This window comes from Poromitra crassiceps (assembly GCF_964638095.1).
Source record: "Poromitra crassiceps genome assembly, chromosome: 6".
In the NCBI taxonomy this organism is placed as follows: domain Eukaryota; kingdom Metazoa; phylum Chordata; class Actinopteri; order Beryciformes; family Melamphaidae; genus Poromitra; species Poromitra crassiceps.
The window spans coordinates 38,653,071-38,674,539 of record NC_139627.1 but is presented as its reverse complement, the minus strand read 5'-3'; the positions used below and the strand labels follow the sequence as shown (position 1 = coordinate 38,674,539).

Genomic DNA, 21,469 nt, shown 5'->3' with positions numbered 1-21,469 from the left:
TGTGTTCAGGTTCCCCGTGGAGGTGAAAGTGATTGCCGTTGGTTGGTTGTAATTTCCTCTGCGCACCGGAGAAACACTTGGTGATTAGAAGAGGAGCGCCAGAGGGACCTGGGGAGCTCCCCGAATTACAAGTTGAGACTATGTGAATGGCAAAAGAGCAGCAGCCCATACGTTAACGGAACAGAACCCACACCAGAGTGCGTCACGGGGTCATGTAGTTCTCTCTGACTCCCTACATGCGACACCCCACCATCCCTCAGCTGCTTTGATTGTCTGGACCAATGGAGCGGGCCGGGGAGGACCTGAACCTCTCCTTTCTGCTGGAACACGAGAGAGAGGTGATCCTGAAGGTGCTGCAGAAAGACGAGAAGCTGAGGAAACGAGAGGAGAAGAGGATACGGTGAGAACTTGGATATTACCACAAGCCTATGATTATTTTGCGGTGAACCATGATGTTTCCTGGGGCATCTGGGTAGTGTAGAGGTTAAAGCATATGGGCAACATACGGCCCGCGGGCGTCCCCTGTGTGGCCCGCGATGGAATTGACAATTTATTTCTTTTTTCTTTTTTTTTCTTTTTTTACAGTGCACCTGAATGCAACATGCAAGATACCCGCTGAATAAGTGTCCAAATGTTCATGTCATTCTGGCCAATACTCTTCTGTTATAGCATTTCAGTCTGGAATATGGAATATCTTTCAATAATATTTATGACGAAAAGGCTAAACGTAATCTCATGTGTAAGAAATGACTGTTCTACATTGAAGTATAAATTTAAATAATTAACTTGTTGGTTTTGGATTTATTTAGCTTCAAGAGTGCATTTTTGTTCTTGTGTGACCCTCAACACAGGCTTTGAGAATCCCAGGCCACTTACTGATACTTAAATGCTTAAATTAACCCACTCATATTCTGGTTTATTTAAAGAAAAACATTTTGGCTAGTGGAAATTCTAATTGGCTGGTAACTTTAAAATCTAGCAGCCATATTGGCAGGTGGTGAAAAAAGTTAATTTCAAGCCCTGCAGGGAGAGCAGGTGGTGACATAGGAGTGAGTGAGAAAAGGATCAAATATTGGTGGTTAAGACTGAATAATGACATCACAACTGTTAATTTAAAATGAGTTATTCCTCTAAACCTGGCTTCAAATGCCCAAAATTTTTCGCGCTGGCGCTGTTCAGCCCTCAGCAAAATCTGGTAGCGAGGACATTTTTTGTGGCCCTCTCTATCATCAAAGTTGCCCATCCATGGGTTATGGCATGACAGTATATTGGTTCGGCCCCCGGCAACAATCTGGGGTTCTCATGTGGCCCCCCATGAAAAATAGTTGCCCACCCCTGGGTTAAAGCACTCGCCTACTACCACAACGGAGACCCGGGAGCGGTACTTCCGTCTTGGTCAGACGTTCCTACAGACACAATTGGCCGTGTCTGCAGGTGGGAAGCCGGTGGGGTATGAGTCCTGGTCGCTACACTAGTGCCTCCTCTGGTTGTTCGGGGGGTGCCTCTTTGGGGGGAGGGGAACTGGGGGGAATAGCGTGATCCTCCCACATGCTATGTGATGCCGGTGAAACTCCTCGCTGGTGGAAAGAAGCGGGGGTGGTGACTGCACATGTATCGGAGGAAGCATGTGCTAGTAGTCTTCGGCAGAGGGGGTGGAGCAATGGCCGGGACAGCATGGGAATTGTCCAAGTACAATTTGGGAGAAATAACGTGATGAAGAAAAGTTTCCTGGGCTTGAACTTCTCTCTCTGTTTCACCTTCTCTTATCTCTCTGTCTCCTCCTCTTTCTCTCCTGTAGGAAACTGAAGAATGAGCTGCTGGAGATCAAGCGGAAGGGTTCCCGCCGCCCCCAGGAGGTTGGGGAACGCCAGTGCGCCCGCTGCCTGAAGGCCCTGGGCCTGATCTTCGACCGCGGGGAGCTGTGCGAGGAGTGTCAGCAGCGCGTCTGCACCGACTGCCGTGTGACCGCCCCCAATGGACGCCAGTGGAAGTGTAACGTTTGTGCCAAGATCTCGTGAGTGCGATATTGCAGCGGGGAACAAAACAGCGGAGAATTTATGGCTAGAATTCACTCCAGATGGTTTGAATTGGATGCTTAATGACACCACATCTGTCTCCATCTTGTCTGCGATGGGCCTCAGGTGTTTCGCTGCTGTTCACTGCTCCGCTCCAGGGCAGAGGTTCATTCTTAGAGGAAAACTCCACCCTAAAATTAGATAGTGGTGATGCACCTTGCGTTTCTGGGCCCATTTTGTTGTTTGGTGTATTTTTCTTTTTCATGTGGATAACTTTCCAAACAGACAATGTGACATCTTTTCAATATTTCCGTTAGTTACAATGAAGCTTGACAGCAGTTCAACATCACAGCACATTTCAAGTTTTGGGAGTCAGTCCCCCCAAATACTTCCTTGTAGACTCGCCATATTCCGCTAAAGTTAAACAATCCTACAAGGAGAAATGCATTTTAGAAGAGGCAGAGTTATCAATTTCTCCACCGACAGTAGCCTCAATAAACCAGAATGCAATGCGATGACTCACTGTTTGCCTCAAAGACCTATTACTATGGCTGATGCTAACCCTTTTGCTCTCTCCTCCTACACATACAGTGTAGCCAACAGCTGAATGCAACACGTTCAGACAAAGTTCTCTGGGGGGGCTGTCAAAAGTCATTCTGGGAAATGTAGGAAATCAGAGTAGACGAGGAAACATACTGTAGGTGCTCATAAAAGTAATTTACAACATATTCCATGACAAAATATCTCCTGGAATTCACTGTACATTACAGTTTGCTGGATTCTTCCTTTAACAGTGACTGGAAGTATGTTTGTAGGCGTTGACTTCCTGGTATGAGCGTGAGGTGGCTGATGTGTTTTCCCGGCAGGCAACTGAAGGTGGTGACAGGCGAGTGGTTCCTGGAGGAGCGGTCCAAGCGCTTTGAGCAGGGGACGGTGCTCAGCGATGTGGTCAAACAGACGATCATGAGCAGTCCAACCGGTGAGTATGACCACTAAATGCACTGCAAACTGTAGGCCAGTAATCCAAACCATAACGATATAATTGTGGAAATAGTATGCAGGCTGACTTTTGTGATGTTTTTTGATCACAAGCCACAGATAAGACGTCTCCAGAGATGACGTCAACCCAAGATAAACAAGGCCTTCCTGAATCTGAGCGACCTGACACACCCAGATCCAGCAAAAGTGCAATACAGAACCTTGTGGATGGAGCCAGGAGGAAAGGGTACGGACTGAAACATACAAAAATAAAAGTAATACACACAAACACATGTAACATCATGCTTTATAGGTTTTGAATTATTTAATGTTAAGTATACAACACAACTGGCTATGGCAAAAACATCTCAGACCAAATTTGAAGGAGGTGTGCAGCGTTTTCAAGGCACATTGCAGAGACCTTCAATGTCATTTTAAGATACTTTTAGTGTTGAAACACAGCTGTAATTGGATTTTCCTCGAGTCCCCCTGCAAACGTCAGCACTCAGCTTGGTTGCACACGGTTCCTTGTGACGGTTCCTGAGGGGATCAAAGTGTTTCAAAACAATCTAAAAACCAAGCAAAGCAGGGCTATAGAGAACAGCATGTATTGGAGGAAAGGGAACTTGTGTTTCAGCTCAGATGAACCCTGGAGTGCATTTCCTTTTGTACACTGCACACTGTGAGTGGGTGAGATTATTCTACCAAGGCAGAGAGTCACTAACCTGTTTATGCAATTAAGAGCATCATTGAATATCTCCTGCCTGGTTAAAAGGCGTGTGTTAAAAGGTGTGTGTGTGTGTGGTGTGTGTGTGTGTGTGTGTGTGTGTGTGTGTGTGTGTGTGTTAAAGGAAGAAGATGGACAAAAGAGGCAGCCCGCGGCCCAGCTTGAAGCCGGAGAACGGACTCGACAGCGGCAGTGTTCACTCTGCCCCTGCTGGGGACACTCGCAGCGTTCGAAGCGTCCGCTCTGCTCCAGCTCCACGCTCACACAGGTGTCTGTCTGTTCAACTTCACTTTACTAAGCCATGAAAGAGTTGTCTAGACAGTGACTGTACAAAGAGCTTTATGATGGAATAAATAACATCGAAAAAAGAAAAACATTAAAAAGCAAAAGAGAAGCAAGCAGGTCTGACATGAGGTTCAATGTCAACCCAAATGAACACAACATTTTCCCAATATCATTTTATGGCGCTATCACGACCCAACGCTTCTAGGATCGCTCGTTAACATTCATGTTAGGCTTCGTTGTCCAGGCCTTCTAGTAAACACTGGATCCATGAACATTGTTACAGAATGGTATTTATCAATACATTCTTCATCTGCATAACCAACGCCTCTACTTGAGCCCATCATGTGAGAGTGAGCCATTCTACAACAAACGTAAGGCTGCCAATTCAACAAACAGGTGGCGCCCGCCTGGTTAGCCATCTGGAATAGCTCAGCCAATGTCTCGCTTTGTCCAGCAAGCCCGCTCTGGTTGTCACTGATGAGCACTAATTTGCTTGTTCATAGACGAACAAGACATAACAACACCAGATGCCTACAAATGTATAACGTTACACTATATCAAAATAAGACATAACAACACAAGACGCTTACAAACATTTAAGTTCAGTTATCCTTTATTGTCCCGGTGGGGAAATTCATCCTCTGTCTTTGACCCATCCCCTACTAGGAACCCTTCTAGAACTAGGAGCAGTGGGCAGCCGCAGTGCAGCGCCCGGGGACCAACTCCAGTTCTTTTGCCAGTTCCTTGGTCAGGGGCACTGACAGGAGTATTAATCCTAACATACATGTTATGTTACACTATATCAAGCTAAGATGTAACACAAGACACTTACAAAGATGTAACGTTGTAACACTATAGCAAACTGGAACATGCTGTCGCAACACGGCTACATCCATCTTCTGTGTGAGTCAACATGAAAGGGAGGGAGCAAACGCTGCTCCGAAGCCTCTATAAGGACATCCGTATCACGTTACTAACCTAGCTGCGCCCACTTTTGATTGACAGCCAGGAATAACCAACCAGGGAGCACGTGACCATGAAAGCACAGTAAAAGTTCATATTAAAACGGCGTCGGAAACAGTTTTGAGTTCATATTAGAAAGACTCGCCCACTGCTCAGGCTTGCCAGGTCAGCCCAATACCAGAACTCAAAAACATATGCATCGGCCCTCTGCCAAACCACATACACTGCTTTTGAAGTCCAACAGCATTGCTATCATTATCAAATATATTGCAATATTTACAAAGTAACACCACAAATGTTTAGTGTGCCAGCATTAAAAGCAGTTTTCCCTAAACTGTTGTTTCACCTAGGTCCTAAAATGGTCTGGTGTAATTAGATATAATATATTATTATAAATAATATAGCTCTGTGGTGTAGACCAGCTTTGTGTAATTAGATACAGTATATTATTGTGTGTGTGTGGTGTAGACCCTTGGTTCTCAACCCTTTTGTAGTCTCAGAGATCCCGTCTGATAAGATTTAGTCATTCCATATAATATAATATAACAATACAGTAGACTGGCAGATTAACAGTGAAGACTAAAGTGTGAAACCGATGAACAGAATAGTCTATTATACTGTGCATTCTCTCAATGGGCTAAGAAGTGATTTCCATGATAGTGAATTAGCCAGCCAGGTGCGTTAAGCTTGTGGCATACTCTTCGCGCCCAGCCAAGCGCATAGGGCGCACGGCGATTATGACGTCATCGCACGGGGCGTGTCGGGGGGCGAGACCTGAGCGCAGCGCGGCGCGTCCATGGAGACTTTTCTATTAGCGCGTCGGGTTTTGCTGCCTGTGCCTGTGAGATCTCCGTGGTAGGCTATCAGCGGATATCTGCTGTGATTGAGTCCTCACCGTCGTAAAGTCGCCTTTGAAGCATGGCGTTCGATTATAACGAACTAGTTGTGTGGCTTAGCCTTCCCAAATGTTGAGGGTCGTTTTTTATAATTTAATACATAGAATTGGGAACGTTACATTCAATTTCATTCAGACTGCCTGGAGCCTGGATCTGCGCACTGAGTATGTACTGTTTTGGCCTGCGCAGAGTGCGCGCGCCCTCCTCGGAGCCCCGCCTCCAGCGCGTGCGCAAAGAGTATGCCAGAAGCTTTAGGCAGCTCATTCCCTGGGAGTAACACAATGATGGAATGGAAGAGGCATTGATTAGTGTCATTTCACATTAAACAAGCTGAAAACCGTCACAGTAGTTGACTAGTATAATTATGTGTGTGGATGAACCTTGCCGTGTGCTGGTGTTTTGAGTGGTTTGTGTTGTGTGTTCAGGGGAAGTGCTGTGGCCTTGGAGTCCTCAGGAATGCCCACGGTGCCCAACAACCTGCGCTCCCAAACTCTGGACAGATCCACACCCAGCCACACCCGGAGGGTCAGGGTCAGCAACACACACGCGCGCACGCACACACGCGCGCACACACACACACACACACACACACACACACACACACACACACACACACACACACACACACACATTGGGAGGAAAGACACCTCTACAGATTGAATAGTTATTTTAACATAGTGGGTGTGTGTATTTGTCTATGCACACAGCCTGACGGAGCAGAAAGCGTTGCCAGTTTTCACTCCAGTGACTCCGTGTCTCAGAAGACGGCTGGCGGCCATCGCAGGACAGAATCTGGCACCCCCACCATTGAAGTGTCCAGGGCCTCGGTCTCATCAGGTATCTCCATGACAACCAAACGCCCGGGGTCCTCCTCACACCTACTGTAGCATTCCCCTTTTTTTGTCCGACACTGAAGGCGTGATGCTCATGCCTTTGTTTCGCACAGTTTCTCAGCTGGGATAAAAAAACAACAACATTCCCATAATTTGAGTCACAGTTTTGCACTGAGGAACGGGAAAAGATGAGCTGTGCAACAGTCCTTTAGGAACAGATCATGTCCGAGACGAGGATACACGTCTAATTAGGATCGTGCACAAGCCTTCAGCCGTGCTTTGGCTCTGACTGTTAAGTACCTCGTAAAGGAGAAGAATTACTCAGTCAAGTGTGGCACTGTCACGGGCAGATGTCACCTCTGCACTTATTTAAATGAGCGTTATTCTCTCCCGTCTTGTTGAACTCTCCCTCTTCTTCGGTACAATCTTGTCTCAGGCTCTTGGCTCCACCAGTAACAGCTGGCTCTGGGACAAACACATGGTGCTCTGGCACATGTCCACAGTAACAGCTGGCTCTGGGACAAACACATGGTGCTCTGGCACATGTCCACAGTAACAGCTGGCTCTGGGACAAACACATGGTGCTCTGGCACATGTCCACAGTAACAGCTGGCTCTGGGACAAACACATGGTGCTCTGGCACATGTCCACAGTAACAGCTGGCTCTGGGACAAACACATGGTGCTCTGGCACGTGTCCACATCCAAAAAAGCTCCAATTAGGGTCATTAGCCAAAGCTGTGAAAGGGCAGGAGGAGCCCAGGAGGCCCTAAAGGGATTTGATCTCTGTTTACACACACAGCTGTTACATGTATATGATCATGTGTGATATACGCTGAAGAACTCCCAAGCCCACTGTGATTTTAGAATTTTTGTTTTGTTGCATTGTCATTGTCACATTATATATAGGCTACACATTACCAGTCAAAAGTTTGGACACATTTTTCTTTTCTTTTTATTTTTTTTTTACCATTTTTCACATTTTAGAGTAACAGTAAAAGCATCAAAACTATGAAGTAGTAGAAATGGAATCAAGGAATGACCCCCAAAAAAGTGTTAAATTATTTTTATTTATGTATTGGTTTATTTGACACGGACAGTGCATATTAATAAACATTGCTGTAAATATGCCAGAATTTGCCAAAAGGCTAGTTTACATCTGTAGGCCCTGGCCAGGTGTTAGACTCCCTAAAAGAACAAAAAGAGATGAAGATAAAGCACAATTATTGAAATGGGATGCAAACAGCAACTCGTGATAACACATTGTTAAAATTGACATGTTATAGAAAATGTTGATGATAATGATAATACAGCAAAACAAATGACATGACAACAACATTGTAGCAGCAGGCACTAACAAAAGCAGCATACGATACAAAATAGTAGCCGCCATTTGCCTTGATGGAAAGGCATTAGAAAGAAATCCACACATAGGCATCAACTTCACTATTTTATATTTGTCTAAGAAACTAATTTCAAGCATCTATAAACAAATACCTTTAGATCAAAATGGCTTTAAAGTCCCTGGAAACCAAAATCCACAAAAACCTTCTAACTATTAAATTTAGGGTCTTATGTGAGTAATTGTGTGCCTCTGAAAAGAGAGAGAATTAAGGCCTAAACATGGTCGTCCGTCCGCCTCGAATTGGAGCCGTCTCGCCGTCTGGCGGCGCCAGCGAGCCCCACATGCTCGGACGCCACTACGCCCCCCCCTCCCCCCCCCCCCCGCGGAAGCTCCGTGTGAAAATGGCGGAGATTGTGTGCCAGGCAGTCTGAATGAAATTTAATGTAACGTTCCCAATTCTATGTATTAAATTCTAAAAAACGACCCTCAACATTTGGGAAGGCTAAGCCACACAACTAGTTGTTATAATCTAACATCATGCTTTGAAAGGCGACTTTACGACGAAGAGCCAGGGCAACGGCCAATCACAACTCTCCTGCAGCTGACGTCACGCACGTATCGTCGCCGTGAAGTCACATTTTCGAGCAGCCCCCGTCATTGAAGAGAGCGGAGCGCGAGGTGCTAAAATGCAGGATCTTATCACGTCATAAGATTTAATCGAATCACACACGCATGCACGCACGCGCGCACACACACACTGACACACACACAGTAGCGCTGTGCACTCGCAGCGCAGCGGCGAGTGTGTTCGCCGAGCAACGCGCGAACACACACACACACACACACACACACACACACACACCAACACACTCCATCTCTCTCTCCTTCTCTCTCTCCATTAACGGAGAGAGAGGTCTCCTCCGAGAGAGAGAGAGAGAGAGGAAAATACCTGCTGCAGACGGGACACGCCCACACAATCCGCGGGAGAAAATACACTCTAAAATGTAATTGATTCTCATGACTTTTGCCATGACTGTCAAACCTAAATTTATATACTTTGCGACGTTCATCATCGTTCAAATTTGGCTGGTGGCTTATTAACATAGGTTCCTGTGATGTGATGAACTCAAAATGCTAAATAATAAAAAGATATTTCTGGTTTCCAGGGACTTTAAGAGAATGAAAAACATACTTCATTCACTCAGGGGCGTCCAAACTTTTGACTGTAGAGCACAGCGATAACACTTTGATTTCCTGCCACCCACACACACCTTGGCCAGGTTTCCCAAAAGTTTCTTAGCACTAAGAAGCTTCTTAGACCCCTCCCGTGGAGCCTTAAGAAGGGTCTAAGAAGCTTCTTAGTGCTAAGAACTGTAGTCTTTGTCTGTAGTTCTCAGTCAGCCTCACACACACCTTGTCTGAGTAGTTCTCAGTCAACCTCTCACACACCTTGTCTATAGTTCTCAGTCAGCCTCACACACACCTTGTCTGTAGTTCTCAGTCAGCCTCACACACACCTTGTCTGTAGTTCTCAGTCAACCTCACACACACCTTGTCTGTAGTTCTCAGTCAACCTCACACACACCTTGTCTGTAGTGCTCAGTCAGCCTCACACACACCTTGTCTGTAGTTCTCAGTCAGCCTTAGTGTTCCCAGCCTCTCCCAGCTCATCCTCTTTTCAAACAGCATCCTTGGAAGTAAATGTTGTCTGGTTGTTTCTCTGCCAGATCACAGTCGCTCGGAGATGGACCTGTCAGCTCCCGGCTCTGAGCCCAGCGAGGACGCCTTCAGTCTCAGAAGCCGCTCGGTCCCCGGGCTCAACGAATCAGTAAGCGGCTTCAACCACCTTCAACCACCTCTCCTTCCTCCCTGAACTCTCTCCCTTCCTCCCTCAACTCTCTCCCTTCCTCCCTCTACTCTCTCCCCCGCTTATTGTCACATATTGATTTCCACCAGGACCTTCACCACAGACCACAATCACATCAAAGGCTGTGCTGTGTAGGTTTCTATGCGTGGGGACTTCAAAAAGCTTCTCTGATTCTCGGTAAATGCGTAATCCGGACCTCTTGCGATCCATACCTCCACATCCATATGAAGCTCATGGGCTGTGGGCCAATTAACTCCACATGATGGGTCAGATAGGGGTCTGAATTTTAATTCCCCTTCAGAGCTCACTTCAAAGACTGTGGCAAGCAGCTGTAGGCTGAAACAGGTGGAGGATCTGACAGCTGTATTTACCGAGCGATCACTTACTTACAGAGCTTTTCCTACAAACACAGCCGCATGAACTCACTCAGAAAAATTAAGCCAATGCGGAAGTTTCTTTCCCAACTTCTCACTTGATTTATGACCTCAGTAAACACTTTCCTAAAGAGTTTATGGTCTCAATCACTAGTTTCAAGTCTTCTTTAATACAACATGATGTTAATTTTGTAAATTATGGTCCCATTTCGATTAAAATAGATGATAACGCAGATTATGTTTTGGGGCGTGATTACAGGTTGCCTGTACAGTGATCGCGCGGCTCACATACACACACATTTTTATACAGCGTGTGTATACAGTACATCCTCACATACACACACAACATATTTTTATACAGTGTGCGTATACAGTACATGCTCACATACACGCACAACATATTTTTATACAGTGTGTGTATACAGTACATGCTCACATACATGCACAACATATTTTTATACAGTGTGCGTTTACAGTACATGCTCACATACACGCACAACATATTTTTATACAGTGTGTGTATACAATACATACTCACATACACGCACAACATATTTTTATACAGTGTGTGTATACAGTACATGCTCACATACACACACAACATTTTTATACAGTGTCTGTATACAGTACATGCTCACATACACGCACAACATATTTTTATACAGTGTCTGTATACAGTACATGCTCACATACACGCACAACATATTTTTATACAGTGTGTGTTTACAGTACATGCTCACATACACGCAGTATGCAGCCAGTCTTACCACAGTCATTCATGCTCACAGGTTTATATAGAGAGCCAAAGTGAACGTCACTTCCTGCTTCAGCACTGTACCAGAGATTTTCATCCGCCATTTATTTTCCCATAGACATTTTGTAATATGCTTATAAAAATAGTTTTACTTGGTCAAACCAAACGGTTCTGCTATATTTAGAATCGAGAGAGACCACAGAACATTTAACTCGAACCAAAACAAAAAACAACAATCGAAAAAATATTTTCTTTAAAGCCGCAATTTTGTTTACGTTTTGGTCCTTGTGAAATGTTATGTGGTCTCTCCTGCTTCTAAATATAGCTGAACCATTTGGTTTGAACAAGTAGAATGATTTTACGAAATGTCTATGGGAAAATAAATGGCGGATGAAAATCTCTGGTACAGTGCTGAAGCAGGAAGTGACGTTCACTTTGGCTCTCTACTGAGCCGTGTTATTTCTGCATGTAATGAGCGAGTAAACAAATGAACACACTCTGTCCCGACTTGTCTCATTGCATTGAAGGAAGCGGGCTGCATCATCCGCCCACACAGTCACGCTGCGTTTAGTTTACTGCAAATTGTGCCAGTTCAAAGAATCATCAGCCAGCTTCCAAGACGCCGTCTCCCTTTTGATGAAATGTGACCGCTGTTTGTTTGTCTGCCTGCAGGAGTTTTCAGATGAGGACGGGGACGAGGACATCGACGCTCTCATGTCGGCCCACAGCAAAGTCACCAGCCACCACCTCAGCAGTGCAATGTCCATGGTAACGCCCGTGCTGAAGCCAGTGCAAACACAAACTGCACACACACACACACCGCACCGCACACACACACACACACACAAATGGTAAATGGTAAATGGTAAATGGCCTGCATTTATATAGCGCTTTTATCCAAAGCGCTTTACAGTCAGTAGGTACATTCACCCATTCACACACCGATGGCGACAGGTTACCACGCAGGGTGCTGGCACACCAACGGGAGCAATTTGGGGTTCAGTGTCTTGCCCAAGGACACTTCGACATGCAGACTGGAGGAGCCGGGAATCGAACCACCGACCTCTTTTATCCAAGGCGATTAGTGGACGACCCGCTCTACCTCCTGAGCTACAGCCGCACACACACACACACACGCGCACACAGACACACACACACGCACACAGACACACACACACACACACACACACACACACACACACACACACACACACACAAATACAGTGCTGTTGTCATGTGAAAACCTCGCACAATAATTGTCTTGACTTTGATGCTTTAACTTCACTGGAAGGACCACATGATCCTTCATGGCTTGAGAAAATTCTACCATAAATATTTTGCACATGTAATGTTTTCACCTGCCATCAATGGCGTACAGACAGTACCATGCACACACTGTACTGTATGTACACATGCACCAGGTTCCAGCTAGTCTGTTGACTGAGTAAACAAGGTGTGAGACTGTGAGCCCTAGGGCTCGGGGACAGCCGGCTTGTGTCACAAACACCTGCCGCTGACAGTAAGCACGCTTAGAAATGTTACACTTGTTAAATTTGCTTAAACTAATGTTTAGATGAAGCTACGTGTGTGTCTGCGTGCACCGAATGCCCTCAGAATCGTCCGAACAGAGCTAAGCACTTCGTCTGGCTGGAAATCTAGTTAAAAAATGACTAAAACAACTGGTTTATTATCTCATGATTCATGCCACTGATCCAATCACTAAACTACCGTGTGTGTGTGTGTGTGTGTGTGTGTGTGTGTGTGTGTGTGTGTGTCTGTGTGTGTGCGTGCGTGCGTGCGTGTATTGCGTAGGTAAACGGGCAGATATCTTTCCTGTCTGACATTTATCATGTCATCTGAGAGATGACTAATAGGAGTCGTGTTGTCATGGAAGAGGACGGAGGTGATGAGGGAGATTATGCAGATACAGGAGCTGAGTCTGTCCTTTATATTCTGTGTCAAATGATTCGCTTTATAGAGGATTTGGTGGCAGATGATGAGAGCAGAGTTTAAATAGCATTAGTATAATCCATCATCTGTTTTCTAATGTTTCTCAAGCTTCAGAGTAACCTTTTATTTTATTAATTCAATTTATTAACAGATCAACTAAACTGACCTACAAAATAGAAATTCTTATTGATACGTTTCGCTTTCTACTTCCTTTCGAGAGGAAGGGAATAGGGAAAAGAATTAAAAAATAAAATGAGAAAAAATATTACAATATGGCATCATTTAAGAACATGCCTTTCATTCTGTGTGGCCTGTGGAGAACATGTCTGGTTTATATTTGCCTGTGTTGTAGGGCTGAACGTTATGCAAAAAATAAATACCGTAAATCACATTGCGATTATATTGACAGATATTGCCATTGTGATAGGCGATACGATTTTAGTGGGGATTTTACTGGGCCAAACAAACATGTTCACTTACGTCCGGAGAATAGGATTTGTAGGCCGGGGCATCTCTGTAGCATCACAATGCTTCATTTAATGTTATGTTTAGACACATTTGACCTTAGTCGAATTGCAGCTGCTCCTGCGATTTGGATCTTGCACTTGGCCATATTGCGATTTTGATATCGATTCGATTAATTGTGAGGCCCCACTGTGTTGACTGCATATTGTCCAGTGTGTCCTCGTTTATATCACAATCGATTCCAGATGAGTTGTAATCTGTCTGGCCTCCTCTGATAATCACCATGGTAACCCTGTGTGATGCGGTTACTGGCTGGGGTTTCTGCAGCTCCTCCTCAGGGGCCGGGGCTCTGTGTTCTTTTGGGTCCCGGTCTTTCACTCTGACACACCAGTCCTCTCTCCTTCTCTCCCTTTCCCTCCCATTTTATCTTGTTTTCTCCCTAAATTACTGGCTGCTAGTCCTCTACTCCTGGCTCGGAGAGGAGGTGGGGCTACCTCAATATCCCTGACTCGGATGCCGAGACTGTGAGTCTCCCCCGTTTTTTGTGTGCACGTTTGTATTCAACATTGTCAAGACATATATAAAAAAAACATGGACTTTACCAGAGCAGATTGATGTATGGCATTTGCAGATAGATGAATTGCGTCTTGTGTGCTCTGTGTTTTGTGTCTGTGTGCCCAGACCTTTTCAAATGGGATAGCAACAGCATCAACAGCATCTGTCTGCTATGCTCCTCAGACTAAACGCGTCATTCATCTCACCGGCTCTCCAGGAGAATGAATGAGTTTAGACTTTACAATAGATGTATAACAGTGTGGGTCCATTCCACCCTCCTGATTTAAGCCCTCTCTGGACAGCAATATTACCAGGGATCGTATTTTATTTCCTGGGCACACCCAACCAGTTTTATCCAGTCCACGGCGACCACAGCAGTGCTTTTTGCCTTCTTCCCCAATAAAAAATTCCTGTCATCATAGTTACCTACTCTCTTTTTCTTATGTTTATTATGTCTTTTATGTTTTTATGAGCACATAATATGAGGTAGCACAATTTATTTATATTTCAGGCTACCTAGACTGTGGCATAAGCAACTGAGATTGACTGTAATAATCTATTTGACTCTAGCCTGGGTCCAGAGACCCTCGAACCTGCCCGCTCCACGGAGTTGAGTTGTGCTGTGGAAAAGAGTGTACGAGTTGACAAATCAGGCTGAATATCAGGCTGATTTGACTCGAGAGGTGCAGGTGTGCAGGTCAATAAGCTGATTTGACTCGAGAGGTGCAGGTGTGCAGGTCAATAAGCTCAGCTGTTGACAGATACATGCCAAGTCAACTCTCTGGGTGTCTCTGCAAATAATAAAGACTGGTCTGGATCGACATTTAATTGTAGTACTTAAAAGACAATTCTTGATTTTTTTTTAAAATCCCTGGCAACATTGATGTCATCTGGAAAGAGCTTTGTCTTACTTCTTTTTGGTTTCTTCTTGGTTCTCCCTCTTTCCTCTGATTATACCCTTCCATTCCCCTCTCTTCTTATCCCATCTTCCTCTAGTTAGGCTGAGCTGTCTGTTCCATCAGTTTCTGCTCCAATGTGTAGCTCTCCATTCGCTTCACCCTGCCGCCTCAACTCTCTCCTCACAGAGCAGCATAAACAGCATGATGAGCATGTACAGTGAGACCGGTGACTATGGCAACGCCCGGGTGAGCGGGGAGATACTGTTGAACATCAGCTACAGCTACAAGACCGGCGCTCTCAACGTCCTGGTGAAAGAGTGCCACAACCTGGCCACAGGGGACGAGAGGAAGCAACGCACAGATGCGTAAGACACGCACACATGCAGGCACGCGCGCACGCACACACACACACACACACACGCACGCGCACACACACACACACACACACACACGCAGGGTTCCCCACACATTTTCATGGATAAAATGAAAAAATGTTCCCATGATTTTTTAAGGATCCATAATAGAATTTCCATGTAATGTGAGACAGTGAATCTGAATCAATAGCAGAAATTATTACTACACGGGACAAATAGTTGACACCTCTTTATATGGATTTTAGGGCTTTAGAGTCACTGCATCACATTACATGGAAGCTATTCAAATAAAATATGGATTTTCCCTAAAAATATTAATATAATATACAAGAAGCACTAAAATCAACACATATTCGAGCTGCGTTAACGTTACGTCAACGGCTACAGAAAATACATTTGCCGTTATGTTCCATTACATGGAAGATTATCCACGGGAGATTACTGTAACAGTTATGACTTTTCCAGGCCTGGAAAATGAGATTTTGAAATTCCATGACTTTTCACAGACACACGTGCCTGGCCAATGGCATCCTAACTGACATGTCACGTTGGAGGCCTTAGGAAGAACAAATGATATGTGGCATCCATCTCCTCCTATTTTTTTTTTTTAAACAATTTTTATTGGTGAGGTACATGCATATGCACAGAGGTTCGAAATCTGTACAGGTCACCTTTTTTTGTTATTTTTTTTCTTTTAAACATTTTTTAACAACAAGCAGAATAAGCATAACATAAACTGACAAATGAAAAAGTAAAAAGAAAGAAATACATCTATTAGATACATAACTAATAATACAAAACAGAAAACACACACAGTCACACACACTCAAAAACAATATTCTGGTTCGGGTTCAGCAACAACAACAATATAAATAGTTAGTCAGCAGGAAGAACAGAGAGACTGTTAAAGAAAGAAATGAAGGGCTGCCACTTTTTTTTGAATGTCTCATTGACCCCTCTGAGTGCAAACTTCATCTTTTCTAATCTGAGAAAGGAGATCATGTCTTTTAGCCAGGTGGAGAAAGGGGGTGCTCTAGGTAGTTTCCAAGCTAATAGTATTCTCCGTCTGGCTAAAAGTGTGGCGAAAGCAACCATGTCAGTCTCATTCGAATTAAGAGGGAGGAGCTCAGCTGACACTCCAAAAATAGCCAACAAAGGGCAGGGCCGTACAGTAGTATTCAGGACTGTTGACAATGTGTCAAATATTAAAGACCAAAAGGGTTCGAGCCTTGGGCAGGACCAAAACATATGAGAAAGGTCGGCTTGTGGATTACCACAGCGGTCACAACTAGAGTCAGAGTCAGGGTAAATCTCAGCAAGTCTTGCTTTGCTGAAATGCACTCTATGAACCACCTTTAGTTGTATTAGACTAAGTCGAGCGCAGGAGGAAGAGGAATTGACTCTGCTTAGTGCTCTATCCCACCAAACCTCTGACAGCTCCAGCCCCAATTCTCTCTCCCATTTGGATCTTGTCTTAGCAACATTGTCTTTAGTCAGGCCCATTGTAATTTGATAGATATCAGAGATCGACCCCTTTTGGTTTGGGGACAGATCAAAGAGCTTCTCCCACGATAATTCTTTGGGGGGTCGAGGAAATGAGTCAAACTGAGAACGTACAAAATGGTGGATCTGATAGTAATGAAACTGATTTGAGCGTGGTAGATCAAATTTAAGGCATAAAGAGTTAAAACTGGAAAAAGTGTCATCATATAGATCTTTGAAACAATTTACGCCCAGTCTGTCCCAGCGTCTAAAAGTTGAGTCCAAAGTAGAAGGAATAAATAAATGGTTGTTATTAATAGGCCCTAAGACAGATGCTGAGCAGAGTTTGAAGTGCCGGCGAAATTGTATCCAGATCTTTAAAGTAGACAGAACAACAGGATTTGAAGAGTACCGAGAGGGAGAGAGGGGGAGAGAAGAGTATACCAAAGCTGCCAAACAAGAAGAGCGACATGATTGTGCTTCTAAATCACACCAGTTAGTTTCAGGGGATTTGAGCCAAAAAATAAGTTTTTGGATATTTGCAGACCAATAATAATGCATGAAGTTCGGGAGTGCAACACCACCAGTCGTCCTAGGTCTTTGTAAAATGGTTTTGCTAATTCTAGGGATTTTTCCTCCCCATATGAAAGTGGAAATTGCCTGGTCGACTGTGCGAAAAAATGACTTAGGTAAAAAAAGAGGGAGACATTGAAAAACATACAGAAATTTGGGCAGAATGTTCATCTTGACACATTGTACTTTTCCTGCGAGCGAGAGGGGCAAGCTGCTCCAACGCTGAAAGTCTGCTTTCATGTTAACGATCAAAGGGGAAAAGTTAGCTTTGACAAGAGAAGTTAGAGTGCGGGTAATCTTTATGCCTAAATACTTGAAACCAGATGGTGACAAACGAAAGGGGATTGAGGCTTGTTTGATTTGTAAGGCCGAGTTGTTTATTGGAAAACATTCGCTCTTATGAAAGTTCAGCTTATAGCCTGAGAAAGAGCCAAACTCTCTCAGAATACACTCAACGTGAGGGATGGAGGCAACAGGGTCCGTCAAAAAAAGCAGAAGGTCATCAGCGTAAAGAGCAACCCTGTGTTCGACTCCATAGCGGGTGATACCATGAAAACGGTGGGAGGACTTGAGCGCTATCGAAAGGGGTTCGGCCGCAACGGCGAACAATAATGCGGACAGGGGACAACCCTGGCGTGTCCCTCTGGAGAGTGGAAAATAGGGAGAATGCATCGAGTTAGTGGTAACACTAGCTAAGGGGGCAGAATAGAGCAGCCTGACCCATGAAATAAATGTGTCACCGATCCCGAATTTCCGCAAGACAGTGAACAAGTATTCCCATTCTATGCGGTCAAACGCCTTCTCTGCATCCAGTGATATAACAACCTCTGGAGGCAGAGAAGGGTCTGAAGTATGGATAATGTTTAATAGTCTTCTAATATTAGAAAATGAATGGCGACCTTTAATGAAGCCAGTTTGGTCCTCAGAAATAATCTGAGGAAGAGTATTTTCAAGACGTCTGGCCATCACCTTAGCAAGGATTTTATCTCCATCTCCTCCTATTGAGCATGATTCGTTGTCTTGCATTGCAGTTATGTGAAGACTTACCTGCTGCCAGACAAGTCTCGCCAGAGCAAGAGGAAGACCAGTATCAAGGCCAACACCATAAACCCCATCTTCAATGAGAATCTGAGGGTAAGTCCGAATCAACATATAGTAGCTCCTATAATGGTTTTCCTAAAGTCTAAACCTATGAGCCATTAAGCTGATATTTTCTCATGTTGTGCAGTATGTGATCAGCCACTCGCAGTTGGAGACACGGACCCTGCAGGTCTCTGTGTGGCATCACGACCGATTTGGACACAACAGCTTCCTGGGAGAGGTCGAGCTGACCTTTGACTCCTGGGAGTTTGATTCCCAGTTGGAGGAGTGGTACGCTCTACAGCCCAAGGTAACCAATATGGACCCCACAATGCAGTATAACGGAGAGCTGACTGTCGTCTTGAAGTATATTCCTGCAGAGAAGAACCTCATGCTGCCAGTGGACCAAGTGCAAGGTACATCTTTAACTCTTTAGAGTCCGCCTGAAATTTCCAAAATTCTACCACTAGGAGGTGCTGGTGTCTGTAACTGCTTGGCGTGTGCTCAGACAATATAATACAATAAAAGTGTATACATCATGTTAGAGAGGAGAATGTGTACTTTCAGAAAGCATAAATCATGTTATACTTACTCATAGTCAATCTTTTAAATTATCAGAAAACCTCTAACATTTTAAGCGAAAAAAAGAGTCTTAAAATCCGTTCTCTCATAACTCTCTTTTTCACCATTTTATGTTCAGATTAGAGAGAAACTTTGTATATATGGACTGTCCACCATGTTGTGGGTAATACAGAATAGGAATCAGAATGCATTTATAATTTTCTGTTCAAAAGATACAAAAACTTTTGTGAAGGGTGGACATTTTCTTAAGACTATGCAATGCTATGCAGTGGTTGACTGATGCTGGCATTCCCTTTTAGAGTACAAGAACTCTTGCCTCAAGTCAAACACCATAAATCAATCATGTATCTGTGTATACTGTATAGCCTATTTTGTTAGCGTTCATTGGATTGTTTTCAGGGAACAAAATGGTGGTTCTATGGCAGAGATATTAAGTCTTAAACCATGGTAATTTAAATTTGCATTTTATGTATGGACAAACTCGTCTGTGTGTCTGGATTCTAAATGGGAAAAAGCTTTACTGGAGCTGGCCTTACTTAATGGCTGATGGTTTTTAAATGAAGTGGCGGTGGTACCTACATAAAAAAATAACAGACTTTCATGGCTGCAGTTCAATTGATAAATGGACCTGTCAATTCTTTTCAGTAAGTGGTTTTCGCTCTTCCTCCCTTCTACCTCAGTAAAGAAAGGGTTCCTGAAAAGCAAGAAAACTAGTAGCTTCACACTGCCTAAAGGGGGTATGGTTGAGCTGCTGGTCAAAGAAGCCAAGAATTTGACTGCTGTCAAGTCTGGAGGCACATCTGATCCTTTTGTAAAAGGGTGAGATGATCCCTTCTTAACATTTAGATACAATGGATGGATGATTTACAAAACAACAGATTGAGCATTCAGCATGTAGTCTATATATCTTCTCCCAGTAGCTACATCAAAGTTGTGCTCTGTCGCCCAGGTACCTGCTCCCCGACAGCAATAAGTCAACCAAGCACAAGACGGCAGTGGAGCGACGCACGGTGAACCCCCGGTGGAACCACACCTTCACCTACTGCGGCCTGCAGCCAGGAGACCTGAACAACGTCTGCCTGGAGCTCACTGTCTGGGACAAGGAAGCCCTGGCCAGCAACGTCTTCCTGGGAGGAGTCCGGCTGGGAGCTGGCACAGGTCTGTGTGTGTGAGACTGGTGGAAAGCATAGTCCCTGGTTAGACTTTGTGCATTGACTCTCCGCAAACTTTGGTCTTAAATAATATTTTAATATTTACCACGCGTATCAATTAATCTGATATCCATGCAAAGCCCACCTCAGGGGCTGGCCTCTGCCGATCTTGGGAGAGCTGTAGACTACCATGTGCTTCCTCCGATACATGTGCAGTCGCCAGCCGCTTCTTTTCACCTGACAGCGAGGCGTTTCACCGGCAGGAGGTAGTGTTTGCAAGGATCACGCTATCCCCCCCAGTTCCCCTCCCCTCAAACAGGCACCCCAACCGACCAGAGGAGGCACTAGTGCAGTGGCCAGGACACATACCCTTAATCCGGCTTGCCACCTGCAGACACGCCCAATTGTGATATGATATGATATGATATTTTCATTTATATTGCGCCCCTCAGCCAACTTTTACATTGGTCCGGGGCACAGCCCGGGGGGGGGGGAAATAAAATAAATGAATAGACAGGACAGTGGAGACAGGGAACCAGGCAGACGGACAGACAGAGAACATAAGTACACCTCAGACACACAACACAACAGCAAGCTGGAAGTAACATGGGGGCTCGAACCTGCGGCCCTCGTTGGTAGGCAGGGCATCTACCGCTGCACACGTGTTGAGATAGCCTTAATAAGCAGGTTCCTCTGGGCTCTCTACTGGAAATAAAGTAGTGTGTGTTCCCATCTCCCTCTAGGTAACAGCTATGGGAACGAGGTGGACTGGATGGACTCATATGGGGAAGAACAGCGGCTATGGCAACGCATGATTGAAAACCCTGAAGTCCCTCAGGAGTGTACTCTGATGCTGAGATCCAGCATGCATGGGAACAGCACATGAGCCGGACTGAATCGGAGATGAAGAGAGTGAGAACGAGAGAGAGCAGCGGTGAAGGGGATGAAGACCAAACTGGCTGGGGGAAGAGAGAGAGAGAGAGAGAGAGAGGGTCGGGTGAACAATGTTGAGAGGAAGTGAAGCAACAGAGGGTCCCGGCAACAACCAAGGACTCAAAAGCATGAGAGGGAAATGTGGCTGAGAGAGTTCGATGTGTTATTCTGCAACACAGAGCGGATGCCATCCCCGGTCCAGACTCCGTCTCCTGTCCAGAACAGATGCCATCCCCGTGCCCGACCCGGTCCAGACTCCCTCTCCCGTCCAGAACAGCCAGTCATGCCTTACACACTCATTCCCATGAAGCATCTAGTCATGACCAAGCACTGCTATTTACTACTGTATATTAAATATGTGTACTGTATGTAAGTTAACTCTACTGAAT

The 21,469-nt window shown here is 44.9% G+C and overlaps 1 protein-coding gene across 1 annotated transcript; it reads left to right on the top strand.

Moving 5' to 3' along the window:
• Positions 1-281: 281 nt before the first annotated feature.
• Positions 282-21,365, top strand: sytl5 (synaptotagmin-like 5; the record flags this gene model as incomplete). Its single annotated transcript, XM_083638520.1, has 16 exons — positions 282-400; positions 1,799-2,014; positions 2,882-2,994; positions 3,108-3,240; positions 3,845-3,988; positions 6,290-6,389; positions 6,572-6,701; positions 9,769-9,869; positions 11,709-11,804; positions 13,910-13,975; positions 15,092-15,270; positions 18,366-18,468; positions 18,563-18,830; positions 19,677-19,815; positions 19,946-20,154; positions 20,891-21,365. 16 exons carry the CDS (start codon positions 282-284, stop codon positions 21,031-21,033), a joined length of 2,259 nt encoding a protein of 752 aa, XP_083494646.1. The 3' UTR covers positions 21,034-21,365.
• Between the last annotated feature and the right edge of the window lie 104 nt (positions 21,366-21,469).